Raw genomic sequence first — 16,690 nt, 5'->3', positions numbered from 1 at the left:
GTCTTTCAGAAACGCTCTAGCCTCGGCTCATAACCAGTCCGATCCATGCACGAACTACTACTCTGTGTATGCGCTAGCTCTGTATCTTTTTCCCGATTTATGCGGTATGGGCTGTGATTTGAAGGAACTTATTCAAGATGGTGGACAGACTAGGTAAGTAAAAATAGTATTTTTAAAATTGTCTAGCGTAAAAATGTAGAAAGTTTGCCCATTATAAAATGATATTATTATACAGTTTATTTTATCTTGGTTCGTTAACTATGCATATTTTTTGTATTGTTAATTTTCTGGAGTTTACATCCTAATTTGTGTGATGGGGAAGACGGGGAGGAAAAAAGTTCACTGTCTTTTTTAGCCAGGCAACCCAGTGTAACTATTATGAACAAGGGGAAACTAGATTACAGGTGACTTTTGTTATCTTGAACATGAGTTATCTTGACCTTGGCACTGTTTTGAGCAAGAATTTTGGCACTGTCAGCATTTATGGCCTGTTGACACGAGGGTGCCGATAAGCCGCATACGCCGTAAAAAGTGCGGGCGTTTTTGGGCGAGTTCGGCGTTTTGAAAAAAATTCAAGTATTCGCCCGAAAAAACCCGCATAGGCCCGAACAATGCCCGAAAAACAAAAAAAAAACAGACACTAATATGATTCATAAAAACTATAAAAATTAAAATAAACTTATTATGTGGTAGCGGAGTTCTTAAAAGAACTGTTTTTGATGGTTTTTGATAAAGTTTACTTTATAAATAACTTATATATAAACTTTATTAACTCCTTTCTCTTCTAGCGCCTTCTTCCCAACTATCGTCTGCATGGTTTGTTACAAGGAAATGCATTTCGGGAATGTTCCGGGCGAGCTCGGGAAAGTGCGGGCGGTTTCGGGGGACAACCGCCAATTTTATTCGAAAAGTCGCCCGAACTCGCCCGTATATATGCGTGCGTTTGCGGCTTATCGGCACCCTCTTCTGTTAACAAATGAATATACACCTTTACGGTAATTCAATTGTATATGTGTTCCTACGGCTCTCCATCGTTTTACAATATCAGTAAAAAGGAGGTAAAAATCGTGTTTTTATGAGAGTTTGCTAGAGACGAAAGCGTGTTTTCTCCAGTTTTTTAACTTCCGTTGTATCAATTTCTTTCAAATTTTCAGGAAACGTTAATAATAATAAGATATAACTTATGTGTACTTTTCATTAAAAACAAAACGAAAAGTTATCTCGAAAAAACCTGTTTTCATATTAATAAACTCTTATAAAAGTGTCTCAATCCCGACCCAAAATTATTTCAGTTGGAGCCATTTTTACGCAATCAGTCGGGTTATGGCAACCAAAGGATTTTTCATGGATGGTCTAGTTCTTCCGACTTAGTCGGGTGACACTATAAACATTTGTGATGTCCGTCGTAGCTAGTCAATCAGCCTTTACTTTAGAAGCTGGAAATTTTATTAATTTTGGTAAAAATAAATATCCAACATCGTCTTCCGTCAAAGTTGACTGAACCACTCTTTGCAAAAACAAGTGCTTTTTTATTGGTGTTTTAACACTATTGTTGCTATTCATCTAGACAAATTATGTTTTGCTAATAGTGGGTAGAAAATAACTGAAATTTTTTTTGTCTGTTTTACAACTTTTTTATTAGTCACACCCTGTTGACCCCCTAATCGGCCATATGGCAAAAAAAGACAAAAATCTTTTATAAACAGCTCTTTGCAGCCTTGTTAAGAATTTGTCCCCCATCTTAGAAGGAATTATATATCAAACTCTACTATCTTAAATTATTTGAACAGATTTTTAGGAACCCAGTGAAAGGAATTAAATTTATTATTTTGATTTTTTCAAAAATGTTGATAATCAAGAAGTGAATGGCATGTAATAGAACTTGCATGCATCCACACTATCCACACCACAGGTCACTATTTATTTATGTGTGTGATGAAAAACACGCTATGTCTTCTCTTTGGTTGTGAGGTAAATTCGGAAATTAACACTACATAACACTTTTTTATTAATGATTAAAAAAAATACTAACCTTTCAGATAAAGGTCTCCTAATGAAGAAAATAGTGCCCACAGGATTAAAATGCCTACGTCAATTCACAATCATGTAACCTTACTTCCCTTAGGCAATTTAATTTATTTTTCTACAACCCTGGAGAATTATTTTCTTTTTGTTAACTGTTATTCTGTGGTTGTTGGTTGCGTTAGGAAGGTGGTCGCTATAGGCAAGTTTAACTACTACTAAAATTAGAGGGGTGCACTTTGAAGTGATCATAGGCTGGTGAACGCTATAGAGAGGTGCCCAGTTAACACAGGTTTGACTGTATGTCCTCCCCATTACCACAACCTATTTTATTGAAATAAAAATAAAATTATATAATATTACAAAATATAAAAAAAATCTTCCAAACATCGTTGTTATGTGTGATAATCATTTTTGTTTGTTTACGTTTATAAATGAAATATTTAGTTTAATTGCTGAGTCTTGGTATGTAATCTTGATATGAAGCAAATAAATTAACATTTATATACCATTTCTATGTTGATAATAAGCTGTTTTTCACACTTTGCACGCCATTTTTTTGACATGATGTGCACATGCCATGAATGCAAGATGGTGTGTGATCTCCATTTAAATCATGTGCTATTTAGAAATGTGATGTACCATATGCCACCACTTTTTCTCACGGCCAGGCCTCCTAATAGAAATTGTTTGCATGTTTAAACCTGATGCTGCCAAAAACCTTTTTTAAATGAACTTGGGTTACTTAAGGCCAGTCCTTTTTTATTTCAGGGTCATTTTCAATAAATTATAAAGATTGTGGCATAATTTATTGGCCACCATATCATTATATGAATAGTAAAACACAGAGTTTATTTTTCCAGGAAAATTTACATGACGTCATATGCCAAAAACGCGCTTTTCCAGCGCTTTTTTCAAGCATGCTTTTCATCTGAAAACTTAAAAACTTGCCACAACTATTCCCAAAATCCAAATCAGCACTTTCATCAATTTTGTTGACTCTGCCACAAAAAGACAACCCTCAAAGTATTACAGAATTGTGTGACTTTATTAACTTATATTTATCAAGAATCAAATGTATCAATAATGTATCAAATGAAACCTTTTGCTTATCTTCTTGTAGCAAACACAGATGAAAATAAGGACAGAATAAAAAATGTAGAAAATTGTTTTGGAACTTCAGGGCAGGTAACAAATTTTTATGTCTTTACTTTCCCCATTTAGAATAGATATGGAAGATATAACTATGTGTATTTGTAGTCACTTTGTTTCTTTCATGATACTTTTAAGGTTTCAGTTGCTACAGTAACTTTTTAGTGATCACATGTTTCGTATCTAAATTATTCACTAAATTTTGCTGGATTTACAATTGTTTATCTTGTATATCAGTATTTTATTTATTTCAGGCATTGTTAGCATCTGGCCGTGTTCTGGTGGGTGAGGGTGTACTTACTAAACTGTGTCGAAAAAAACCAAAAGCTAGACAAGTAAGTTCTCCGTAGCACTTTACATACTGTGCAGTTATACGTTTGATAAAATTTTGCTTTAAAATTGAAGTTCTAACCTTCATTTTTCCCCCGTCTACTATTAAAGTTCCACTGGCCTTGATAGACTTTTTTACTTACCTTACTCTTCTCCTTCACACCAAGAAAGGGACTTTAAAAAAGTTGTTTAAATTAGTTGACTGTGTTATTATTGAGCCAAAGTTCTAATGAACTTTTAATTTTAGTTCTGTATAGGGAATTGTTTGTATCTGGAAGCCCACTTCAATTAGTCTTCACAACATCATTTGTTTGTATTTATAACTGTATTTTTGTTAGGCTTCTATTTGTAAGCACATGTATTATAAATATCTGTACTTTGATGCTTACTTCTATAAATTTTTTCTATTGTTTTTTATAGTTCTTCCTTTTCAATGACATATTAGTGTATGGAAATATTGTACTAAACAAAAAGAAAGTAAGTGAAAGTTTTTGTTCAGGTGTTATATTTTTAAGTCAGCAATCATTAAGCAACTGACTAGACTAAAAATTTGAAAACCGAGATACAATCTACCAAGCAACATACAAAGCAGTTTTTTTTTTCTAATAAATAATGACAATTAAAGTGCTTAGCAAGTTTGAGACTGAAATCAAAAAATTGAAACTCAGTAACTGAAGCAGAGATGAAAAATGGAGTTGCTTTTGAAAAAATGTGCACTAAGTGGTATAACAGAATAGCAGCTGAAATTTTTATGTCCAGAAATATGTTTTGGAGTTAATGAAATACTTCTAATCGTTCATTTTTTGAAGTCTTGTTGTTCATTTTTCAGTGTTTGTCAGATCCACAAGTTTGCTGCTTCATTAAAAGCTATTGTATAGTTTTTCTTAAAATTTTATTTTTTAAAGCATCATGGGTACAAATTTTACCGTTTTTTTTTATTTGTCAATTACGTATTTTTTCCAAAATTGACTTGATATACATTTTGGGATACGTCTAAAAATATTATGTGGTATTCGGATTCTTGTTTAAAAAAAAATGATTTAATTTATATGCCACCATTTTTATCTTTTTTTTTTTTGAAGATGATAATACAGGTTTACAACTTAAGCTAGATTTACCAAGCCTTATGATATCAACTGGTGTGGCTAAACATGTCTTTTTATATTTACAGTATAACAAACAGCACATTCTACCATTGGAAGAAGTTAAAATAATAGGATTGGATGATGATGGAAGTAAGTGTCTATTTTTACGTAATACATTGAAACATTATTTGCCATTTAAATTTAGGCAAATTAACAGGGGGATTGATTTAAGCAACACTTTTGTTTGGTGTGGATTAAGTTGGGAAAAGTAAAAAGAGGGGCCAGTTATTCGCCATTTTGTCTCACACACCCCTTATTCGCTCAGGTTCGCTTCTGGAATTGTACATCACTGACCCAGCCTCCAATCGTACCTACATAATTGAGACTTCAACCCTTCTTCTACCTTATACATAAAAAACAAAACGCACAAGGCTATCATAAGAAAAATTTTGCACTCCATAATAAATATCTTAACAAAACGGAACGAGAGGTCAACACTCGTGACACAAATAACAAAAAGCAATAATCATGTGGTCATTGTAACAGACTAAATGTTGAAATTAACCAATGCAAATAGCTGTGCACAATCGAAAAGCATGTCAACAGAAGTAATCTTTTTTAGAAAGTACCTTAAGTGACAAAATTATTTGTGGAAGAAATTTGTGCGGAATTCAAGTTTCCGGACGAGTCACCCAAAAATGGCATATTTTGCAGAATAAATCTCTGCGAATAGCGACCTCAAAAAAAAATTTTTGCGGATGCAAGAAATTTGGTAAATGGAAAGTCGGGAAAACAAATTTAGCACCTAAGTTTATATATATTATGTGGAATATCAGCACTCTATTTTTCATCAAAATATTAAAAAAAGAATGCTAAGCTGTAACAAATGTAAGATCAAATATTGTCACTGAAAATATCAAAAATATTTCTACATGGATCGTCAAGCTAAAGAGGCCTTTAAATGTAAAGAAAAGTCAACAGATTGATTCTTTACGCATAAAGTGCAATTTTTTTTTGCGGATGAAAAATATTAAAAGTTTTGTGGAATTTGTTTTTGCGGATGACCAAAATTTCTTAACTTCTGCATTAATTTTTGCGGAGTTGGGTAAAATCCCCACAAATTTCTTCCGCAAATAATTTCTTCCCTTAGGTAAACATGTACAAAAACAAATAAACTTCCTCTCCTTCATTTCTTTATTACCTGACCCCTGTTTTTTCTTTCAGATTAAACGTTGCGAAATTTAATTCCCTTGTGGTAGTATTTATTAAGATTTCGGATAACATCCGAGATCTTATTAAAATGGGCGGTCTTTTTCTTCTTCTCCTCCTTCTTCTTCTTCGACTGATTTTTTAACCGATTGCCGTAACGTCACGACTTTTAAAGTCCAACCTGACCCCGCGACCAAGCGCTACTCCGGCTGTGTGCGTATCTTAATTTTCGAAAAGAATGAAGACTGTGTTCGAAATTTGATCACAATTATTGTTATAGACTGTTGTTTTAAAATTATTTGATAAGCTATGCTGGATACTCCTTCAAATTTTCGTTTCCAGTTATGTTTTTAACGAGGTGTATTTTGTTCAATTAAACCGAGCTTTAGGGGTTAAGGTGCAAGTCGTTTCTTTCGAGGGACTGAGTTCAAGGACGCTATATTTGTTATGCCCTGGCTTCTTCACCAAGCTGCGAATCAAAATATTTGGTTGGGTTAATATTTAACTGTCTAACTTTAAGTTCTATCAACGTTTAAGATATTCTCTTCATTGTGTCTATGTTTTCACATATTAAGATGAAAATATCATCACGTTTTCTAACCATGTGTAAATCTGAAACAAACCAATTTCAAGATTTTAGTTAGCTAACGTAGATTTTAAGGCAGCATCCCACTAAAGCCAGCTAGCTGTAGCTAGCCTTATTTATTCTTATTATTTTAAAGTTTGGTATATTTTTATTTAGTTTTATGTAGGGGTTGTGGCTCTCTTCTAGCTAGCTTTTAGCTACTTCTGGCTGAAAGTAGCCAAATGCAGTTTTTGGCTAGCTACAGCAAAATTCTTAATCAATATTTTTTATGCTAAATGCAGTTAGTAGGTAGCGACACCTTTTATTAGTGTCATAAAAACTTAATCCGCAAAATAGAATTGCTGAGTGATTTTTTTAGCTGGACAAGGAAACGGCAGTCTGTTTTCCCGTGTTCTTAATTTAAACCGAAGTTGCAATAAAGTTTTTTTGAAAAGGGTATTACACCTAAACGCATTGATGACACAGTTTACCTGTACTAAGCGCTTAGTCCAATGTTAGCGATGGCTGTTTTCTGAGTTTCTGTTTAGCCAAAGTTACGATGAAGTTTTTTTCAAAAAAAGGGTATATATATTATGTCTATATGTATATGTGGCATTGTTTGCCTGTACTAATCCTCAGTCCAGAGTAATATTTATTTTTGAACTTTTAGCGGTAACGTTCTCGGAAAAATAAGAAAGGTTGGCCAACTGTTTTTGCTATAACAGGGTAGCAACGAGTTGTAAACTGAGTCTTTATTTCAGCTAAAGTTGTGAAAACTTTTTTTTTTGAAAAATGTCTTACACTGGAAAGACCATAATGATGTGCACCTATTTTTTTCAAAATATATAACACTGGAAACACTATAATGCTCTGCTCCTCACTCAATTTATGACATACTTATACTAAAGCGCTTAAACTAAATGTGTGGCACAGTTTACAGTTCTTATTAATCGCTCTTCCAGGCGTTTAACACCAGGTAACACAGTTACTTGTGGTTTAACCCGGCGTTTCGACTCCGGGTCCCCCAGCTAAATATTAATACCACGAGATCGCATTTTGGATTTAGTCTCTATTGTTAATTTTATACCAATGAACGTAGTCTTAACCTTTAACTTGTAGGATCCAATTTTATGGTCAAGTATTAGATATTATCTTAAATTTGATAAAGATTTTAGTCATGTCACAGGTATAATAAAACATTTCCAAAATATAGCTACACCACAAGCAATGATATTTAATAAATTGATATGCTAAATTGTCTTCATTTCTTTCTTTTGAATGTTAAGTGTAGCGCAGTATTGTTAAAGTATCAATTTATTTTCTCAAATCACTTTTTGTATATTTGTACTACATAAACATTTTGCAAGTTCAAGATAATACCATGGGATAATACCTATTTATTTCAAATAACCGAATAACATTGTAGAACTTCTGTACAAAACAGGCTACTGGCGACCTAGGTATAGGGAAAAAAATTACACACGAACAAGAATCCGAAATCTTTTAACCTGCAAGGGCATTTCATTATTTATTACTTTTACTTTCATCTTTAGATTTTCGAAATGGTTGGCAAATCATAAGTGCGAGTAAATCTTTCACCGTGTTTGCAGCAACACCAACAGAGAAAGCGGAGTGGATGGCACATATTGATAAATGCATTGCTGATCTGCTTAAAAAGAGTAGGAATGCTTTTTGTTGTTTATAAACGTGTCTGTTTTACTGGCCATGCACGTGTCTAATATGCTATGAACACTTGTGATTTATTTGCTGACAATACTTATTTCGTATATTTATTAAGTGTGTGTGACCAGGACGTTGCATTTAGAGTGCTTTCTAAGAGTATATTGACAATTTTTTTTAGCTGGCAAATCGCCTTCTGGAAACGAGGCAGCAGTGTGGGTTCCGGATCACAGTGCTAGCGTGTGTATGTTGTGTTTAAAGACTAAGTTTACACCAATCATTCGGAAGGTGAATAAGTTTATGTTTGTTACTTTTTGGAAATCTGTGGAAATCAATAACCACCTCCGGTTATTGATTGATAAACTTCCTTGACAACCACAACTCCTACTTCAGGATAAAATCTTGTTGTCAAAAGAAATTTAGAATTTTCTTAAGTTAATTAACATAACTAATCCTGTATGGTCCTTAGTTAGGTCCAGAAAACTAAGTAGAGTAACCTTTGTCTCATAGCATCACTGTCGTCGATGCGGTTCCGTAGTGTGTGGTCCTTGCTCAAGTAAAAGATTCCTAATTCCGCATATTTCATCGAAGCCTGTTCGTGTCTGCGATAAATGTTACGATAAAATGTCGAGTGGGCAAGTCAAACCAGATGATCCAGTCGTATCTGGTTCTAATCCGGTCCATAAAGTCCAGCCGGGTAAAAAGTTATGTTTTTGTTCACGCAATTGTTAATTTGTTATTGAAGTAATACCTCGCTAGGTTTTTCTATCTTATTCTCTTTTTTCTACTTCTGCAGGTCAAAATGCATCCTTGTCGCGAAACGAAGCAGAAAAAATCACCGAAAGCGGGTCCTCTGCTGATGAGAGTGACGGAGAAACCAACGAGACTAGTAACCCAACGGTAAACCTTTAACCAATGCATTTAGTTGTAGAAATTTTGTAGGTGCCTGGTGTTGCCAGTAACAACAGATATTTGCTGTACAAGTAGTCACGTTATAAACTTTGGCGACTTTGATTTTGGCAATTGTCGAGCAAGTTAAAGCGGGGTACTCTGACTACGCATACTTATCCGAAAAAAAACTCTGTTAAAACCTTCATAGTAGTGTGAAAAGTAAACAAGACGTACTAAAAAATGCCTCGCCCTGCCCAAACCCGTATTTAAGACTCCATCAGAGACTTGTGTGCAGGGCTTGTGTGTCTTGTTCATGCTCTAGTATCTGTTACTGATAACCTGGAGTCATAACATGGTAATATAATGTAATATATTCAGTGTAGTTTTTTGTATTACATACTATATAAACAGCCTTATGATTACGTAGCTTCGTATGCCGTATTTTTTCTAGCCTACGTTCTATGAAGAAAAAGCAGCTGTTGAAAGTGCTGAACCAGCTAGACCAAATGTCCCGCCCGCGACAAAAGCCGACAGTGAGGTTGTATAGTTTTGCGGGTTAGGGCGTTAACTTGATTTAGGCCGGAGTGTTTTTTTATTTTGTATTACGTAGATAAAGTACGCGCTTAAATGCCATTAAGTCTTCATCTGTCATGTTTTTCTTTTTTTTTTAAATCGTCATTTTTGTCTGTACATGTTAACTACATTATGTATGTTTTTTTTTTTAACTATTTTTGTATATCTTGGACAAAGATCCCGTACTGCGTTTTGTACTAGAAATAAAATTAAGTATGAACACTTTTTTGGTAAAGAAAGTGAAAAGAAGAAAGGGTGGATTTATTGTTTATTGTTTGAATTTTCTTTCCTCCAAGTTGTTGGTCGACAAGATAATTAAATACGCATTTTTAAATGGGAATTTGGCTTCCTACTGTATCTGTATCGATTTTCCAACCTCGTGCTCAGTGGTTCTTGCCGTTTTGACATCGAAGCCAGCGAAGACGTTAGCCGTCAAGTAAGCGCTAGCAAGTTTTACATCAGGCAATAGGAAATGGTCAATTTTCTTTATTGTCAAATTACATTACACCCAGGGCTTATAATTTTGAATATATTTATATTGAAGTTTAGCATTTCGTAAAGTTAGATGTTTATTTTTGTAATGTTTCTACTGAGAAAAGAAACTTTTTTTCTTAAAAAGGATAGAAACAAATTGCCGACAATTTTTTGACTAGTAATATTTTTGTATAACTTGGTTGAGTGTATTTTTTATTTTTGATATTTTAACTGATTGCTTTACGGAATACATATTTTTATGACTTGTATTAGTTGTCTTCTACGCAAGCCACTTTTAAAAAAACAAAAAAAGAAGCTCTGTGAAGGAGATGGATTTAATAAAACTAAACAGATGATTTGCATTAGATATGCAGCGCTGCAGACAGCTACGTCTGTTTGTCTGTACCAAAATGGTAGCTGCAAGTAGCGACGGACACATTCCCGCGGAAATTTTAAACGGGCTAACATTTACTAACCCTTTGTTGCAGCAGGACAAGATTTTTTTTCACAGACATGTAACAGATATGAGGTCTAAGGGCGCAGAATTTAATACTAGTGTCCAACAAAAAACGTGCCAGGATAGGTGATCTCTCAAAAGTGCCTCTTCTTTTTAGCACTTATGCTTTGCTACTGAGAACAGAGGGTTCAAATTCCAACTTTCTCCTAAAAAATTGAAAATGTTATCGTAATTCCGAAATCGTTTTAAACCTTTTATTGACATGTTTTTTTTGGGAGAGTGTCATAAGAGGGACTGACTTGAGAAATTTCGTGTTGTAAATCTGACATTAAACATATTGAATAAATTTCAGTATGTATAAAGTTAACCAATATTTCGGAAAACATACATTGAAATTTCGATAGAATCTGACATCGGTTTCACAGACACTAGCTTTTTTGAAAAAAACCTACTCATGCAAAGTAAAAACTTATGATTAAGCTGGGCGGCGGCACAATAGCGCCAACCATGGTTACAGCATCGGTCGTTTTGAATTGTAGAGCTCACTTTCAAATTTGGCGAAGGGTTGTTTATGTCTGTCAATTTTGCTTACCCTTTATTATCGATTCCAAACTCTTCCTAAAAATGTAAATATATTTTTAGTAACCAGCTTATTGGACTCTTCTTCAATGTACGTATATATGTTTCCTCGTCCGATTCGTTGCCTGATCGGGGTCTGTATCGCTTACTCGCCACCGTCCTCAATGCTATAACAAAACCCTGGAAACGAGGTTGGTGTACATGCTGGTTGTACATGTCACAGCAATAATCAGGCTATAAATCTGGTCAAATACGCACCACTGATAAACTAGATCAGAGACAACTTGTCGGTTAGAAAGTGTTAAATTGATCACAGGTTGTAAATGACGGTTAATGAACCCAATATTGTTAGCCGATCTGCTTTTCAGCAGCACAGGTGCTTTCTATGCTGACACGCGGGCATAAAATCTACTGAAGAAAAATACAGTATGAGACAAAATCACGGTTTTCCTCTCGTGTAGTAAGACCAAATGGTGATAAGGAATGGAAATATCCTTGTTTTTTCCTGATTCGGAAAGCGAAAAAAAAGCCATTAGAAACGAGATTGGCAAAACAAATTCCCTCCAAAAAGAAGCGAGATACTGCTTCATGTAACTTGCACTCGAAATATTTCGAAGATGGCGGCAAAGTATGCACGTTTGACCTTATTAAATTGAAGAAGGGTGATTTTATACAAATTCGACCGTTATTTATAGCTTCTGTTTGTGACTTATTGAACATGTAGTATAAGTTGTTCGAATTCACTTTAGATCCTTCTTTCTTTTAGCGTTATCACGCCACAGAACATAGTTGAATTCAGCATCGACCACAGAAATCAAATGCAGTGAAAATGTTTCACTGCAGTTGAATCTCTATAATAATAGCCAAATTATGTCTGTCTCTGTGCACAATAGTACCTCAAATAGCAGGACACACAAGGATTGGCGAACCTGTGGATTTATCCATGGGCCACTGACCTAAATAGCTATAGCTAGCAAGCTACTTTATTTCGTGATTAGAATATCATCTTTGGATTTTAAACCCTCAATCTCGGTAGCGAAGCCCACAAAAGTGTCAAAATGTAAAGGCTCCTTTTTGAGAGATTTTTAACTTTTTCCAAGGTGTTTTGTGTTATATGTCAACATCATATCCTGAGCCTCCTCAGACCTTGTGTATCAGCAAATCGTTTTAAAACCTTTTATACACATGTTTTTTTGAGAGAGTGTCATAAGAGGGACTGACTTTGTTCTCTGTGCAGACATGTCAACTCACACGCATTGAGCGTGTGACGCACGCATTTTCTTTACCTCACACGCTGAAAGAATATTTTTAAAGTCACTAGCATTTCTTTTAAAAAAGCGAGAACCTCTATTTCCGCAAATTTTTCTTCATATCAGGTCTCTTTATATGATAAAGAAAATCAATTTTGTCTCTTCCATCTCAATTTCACCCTTTGTCTCACTCATCATATCGATTTAACCCTTTGTCTCAGATCTTTTCAAGCATACTAAGACTATGTTCACACATTGCGGATAGGTTTTATTTTGGAATTGTTTTCAGGGAATTCCATGAGACGCGTGGGATCGCACTCGCACGCGCCCACACACGTGCAACAGCTATTCAGGCGTGCGATTCATCGCACGCACTAATTACGCTCTTTACTCGCGTAAAATAAAAAGAATTACCGAAGGAATTATAAAAGTTGATTTTCTACAGCGTAGTTAATGTCGCCGCTTAAGGCTATGCTTCAAGCATTTAACTATTAAAAACTGTATTCCAAAAATCAATCGTTTTACATCTACATCTTCAACTGTATCATTAAAAACATTTTATAACCACTTGTGGTTAAATTAAATTTTTTTAAAAACGTTAATTAAATGCCGTGTTTTTTTCCCCGTGTTTAAATTAAATGTGTTTTTTTCTGCCTGTGTGAAATTAATTGTTGAACATTTATTTTAAAATTCTTAACTGTATAAAAGAACATAACATACTTGTTTTACTTTTAAAAATCTAAAAAACAACTTTAAATCTAAAAACAACTTTAAACTATTCGAAACAAGCCGTCTCCCAAAATATAACAAACAAAACTTGAAACATCAATAAATAAAAAATCACTCCCATTTTTACCATTTTTATGGATAATAGATAACCTACGGAGAAAATATTTGCAGCAAGTGCAACATGTGGCACGTGTCAGCGTCTCTTCGTCCACTGTTTAAATTTAATTATATGTTATTTACCTATTATAAATTACTTCCTACAACGAACCAAGGTGTTTTGTTAATATATTTAGCACTTTTACACCACTTAAAGAACACTCACGGGACTGATAAGAGTGAAATAAACCAGGAAAAAAATTGAAAAAACGCACGCGCAAATTTTCTAAAATAGATTTACGCGTGTGATGTGTAGCACGTGTGTTGTTTTCTTCGTGGAATTCCCTGGTTTTGTTCCGGAATAACGTGTGAACATGATTTTTGAAAAACAGAGGAGCAGGATCATTTCTCTATTTATAGCGGAACGGAATCATCCCCTTTAATTGAAGTGACAATTCCTTACGACCCAATTGTTATGTTAAAAAATAATGAGGTGAGAACAGCAGATACACCGTTTGATGTATTTAATTACTTTGATGAGTCTATAGTGAAAACTCGTAAATGTTAATAGAGATAGATAAACCCACCACTATATATTAATACCTATAAATATACAAACATATAATAAACATAAATGAACTGCATTGTTAGAGTCAGACAGTAGGATGTTAACATTCCCATTCTCTCTTTTCTCGCAACCAATAATATAAACATACGGCTGCAAATGCATAGCGACACTGCAAATGCCCCGAAACAAAATCAAAACATAACCAAAGGTTCATAACAGAAGTGTGTAAATAGTGTCTCTATCCGACGTTTCCAGTTTCCAAAACAGCTGTCAGCTTTGTTGGGTCTGCACCAACTTTTGTCAATGGATCTGCAAGTTGCATGGATGTAGGAATCCATTTCACGCTGGATAGTTCTTCTCTCAAAATCATTTCTTTTATAACAGAAATATCAACCCTGAGTCGGCGCTCTGCAGCCATTGTTGTTGAGTAAGTATTTCGGTAAAGAGATTCATTATCAGTTAATGCATGAATCTGAATGTGCTTACATTGCGTGTTTGGTATGGAAATCATTTCAGTAAGAACTTGTGACATAAAGTATGCAGCATCAAGAGCATCCACCATGGCACTTGTTTCAGCAGCAAGTGTACTTCTAACAACACGTCGAATAGTTTTGCTACTCCAAACTAATGGGCACACCTTCCCTTTATTATCAGAGAGGAACACCACATATCCTCCTGAACTTTGACCTGATGACAAATTTGCCAACGATGCATCACTGTAGCATATGATGGAGCAATTTTCCAATGATTCAAGGCTAGGGAAATGAATCTTTAATGGATTACCTTTGATTCTTTGAAGCACTTTATTTGCTTTCAAGATATTAGACACAGTAGGAGCTTTCATAGTCGAGCTCAATACAGAAATATCGAAGGCAATATCCGGGCGAGTATGTGTAGCAGTCCAGTTTAACTGACCAACCAATCTGCAATATTGAGAAGATTCAGTCTTGGTACAAATGGAATCTTTCTGAAGTTGACGTTCTCGGGTGATTGGAATTTGATCGATTTTTTCAATATAATCCAATTGGTCAAGTGATAGCTGTCCAGATTCACTCTGGCTGATATTAATACCAACATATTTAAAATGTGATGATGCTGAATGACCAACTTGAAATATTTGGTAAAGCTTATCTATGACATCAGCTTTGAAAACATCAGTACCGGACCAAAGGAAATCATCAACATGTGCTTGTAACACACCAGACAATTGATCATTTTTATCTTTCCAATAAAAAACACCATAATCAATAGTTGATCTATGACATCCTAAATTTTGTAATGCTTCCCATACTGCAAAATACCACATACGAGCAGCATCATTTAGACCGTACACACATTTTTCTAACTTCCAGAGTGTGTTTGGAAGGGGTACGTCACATGGTGGAACAATAAAGACATCCCGTTGTATTGGTTTGCCTTGGAGAAAAGCTGCTTTTATGTCAATAGAATTTAGTGTCCATTGTTTGCTGGCAATTATAGAAAGCACTAGTCTCATACATTCTTTACTGCCAGTTGGTGAGTCAGCAGGTATGTTAATATTTTCCTGAAAGCCTCGGATGACATATCTTGCTTTCGGTACAAGTTTTCCGTCAACAATTTTTCGGGTACATACCCACCTACCAGTTAGTCTGGGTTGACCTACATCTGGAACCTCTTGGTAAACTTCATACTGTTTCCATTTTTCAAGTTCTGCACTCTTGGCATTCTTGAACTCATCTGGTGCGTTGAAGCATACGGCAACACACATCTCTTCTTCACAATTAGAAGGAGTAGAGGGATCACCTCCTGTTGGGTCTGACTCAATTTCGACTAACTTCCATTCTGATACATCACTCCAATCCATAGAATACTCATGGTCAGAGTGATCTCGAACGTTTACCCAATCTTTGTGGATCCCACCCTTTTTTCCAGCAGGGCCTAGAATTTTTACTTCTTTCCATTCTCCATCAGGATATTTGTATTGCACTGTCTGTTGTCTTTTTGGGAGGGACATCTTGGATCTGGCAACAGGACCAGATTCTGGTTGCTGAATTGAGCTTTCTGGTTGGTGAGTTGCAACATGTTCAGTAAAATGTTGTACTTCCTGTTCAGTTTCTTCTTCTGCAATGTGGTGCTGTTCATACCCTGATTCCAGATTTTGAGTAATATCTGACTGACTATTTCCTGCTGCTTGTGGTGAGGAATCTGGTTGTGACGAGGAGTGACTAATTTCATTAACAAGTTGCAGACGACATGGATGAACACGACGAAGAACACTGCCATGACGAATCATTACAACTTTACCATCTGCACCAATGACAGTAGCAGGCCCTTGCCAACGCCGATCGTCTGGTAGTTTATAGAAGACTTGGTTACCAGGCTGATAGAAAATATCTGCATACTCGCGAACAGGATGTTTTAATGCCTTGCGAAGCTTTGAGCTTATTTCTGCTTGCACGAAAGCTTTTCTGGCTGCAGCAATGGCATTAAGATGCTGGGCTATTACAGAGCTGGTGGTAATGCCTTCCAAGGCCGGGAGTTCATCATGGAAAGCTGATGGCAGTCTAGGATTTTGACCTATTGCTAACTGTGCTGGTGTAAATCCATTTACAAACATACAGCAATTTCGTACAGATATAGCATACTGCAATGCCAGTGATTCTGATAACTTCGGGTGATCTTCTAGCATTTTTTCCATCATAATATCTATAGTTGCATGATTCCGTTCATTCAGACCATTTGCCCAAGGACTATAAGCAGCGGTGTGCTTGATGTTTATCCCAAATTGATTGCCAAGTTCCCGCATTTCATCATTAGCGAATTCCCCTCCATTGTCCATGTGAAAACTTTTAGCTGCTCCAAATATAGGCAACCAAAGTTCTATAATCTTTGCAACAACGATGCGTTTTTCTTTAGATGGTATGAAATCAGCACGTGTGTATCGAGTAACCATATCGATGAGGTAAATTATCCATTTACCCTTCCTTTCTTTCAAATCAATACTAACTATTTCATTAAATTTCATTTTATCTGGATCCATTAAGTTTCCGA

At 35.2% G+C, this 16,690-nt stretch overlaps 1 protein-coding gene across 1 annotated transcript; it reads left to right on the top strand.

Annotated features, from left to right (window-relative positions):
- Positions 1-43: 43 nt before the first annotated feature.
- On the top strand, positions 44-10,244 carry LOC130629206 (pleckstrin homology domain-containing family F member 2-like). Its single transcript, XM_057442342.1, has 10 exons — positions 44-153; positions 3,146-3,210; positions 3,429-3,509; positions 3,925-3,981; positions 4,676-4,739; positions 7,917-8,042; positions 8,225-8,331; positions 8,554-8,740; positions 8,840-8,943; positions 9,386-10,244. The coding sequence occupies exons 1-10, from the start codon at positions 138-140 to the stop codon at positions 9,479-9,481; spliced, it is 903 nt and encodes a 300-aa protein (XP_057298325.1). The 5' UTR covers positions 44-137; the 3' UTR covers positions 9,482-10,244.
- Positions 10,245-16,690: the final 6,446 nt, after the last annotated feature.

The sequence above is a fragment of the Hydractinia symbiolongicarpus genome, chromosome 15 (genome assembly GCF_029227915.1).
Source record: "Hydractinia symbiolongicarpus strain clone_291-10 chromosome 15, HSymV2.1, whole genome shotgun sequence".
Lineage (NCBI taxonomy): Eukaryota > Metazoa > Cnidaria > Hydrozoa > Anthoathecata > Hydractiniidae > Hydractinia > Hydractinia symbiolongicarpus.
This window is presented reverse-complemented; position numbering and strand designations above follow the sequence as displayed.

Bases quoted from the DNA above. Each gene is read 5' to 3' on its own strand.
- LOC130629206 (XM_057442342.1), top strand. The intron at 4,740-7,916 runs GTAAGTGTCTAT...TTTCATCTTTAG, and splicing joins AGGATTGGATGATGATGGAA to ATTTTCGAAATGGTTGGCAA. The intron at 8,944-9,385 runs GTAAACCTTTAA...TATTTTTTCTAG, and splicing joins ACGAGACTAGTAACCCAACG to CCTACGTTCTATGAAGAAAA.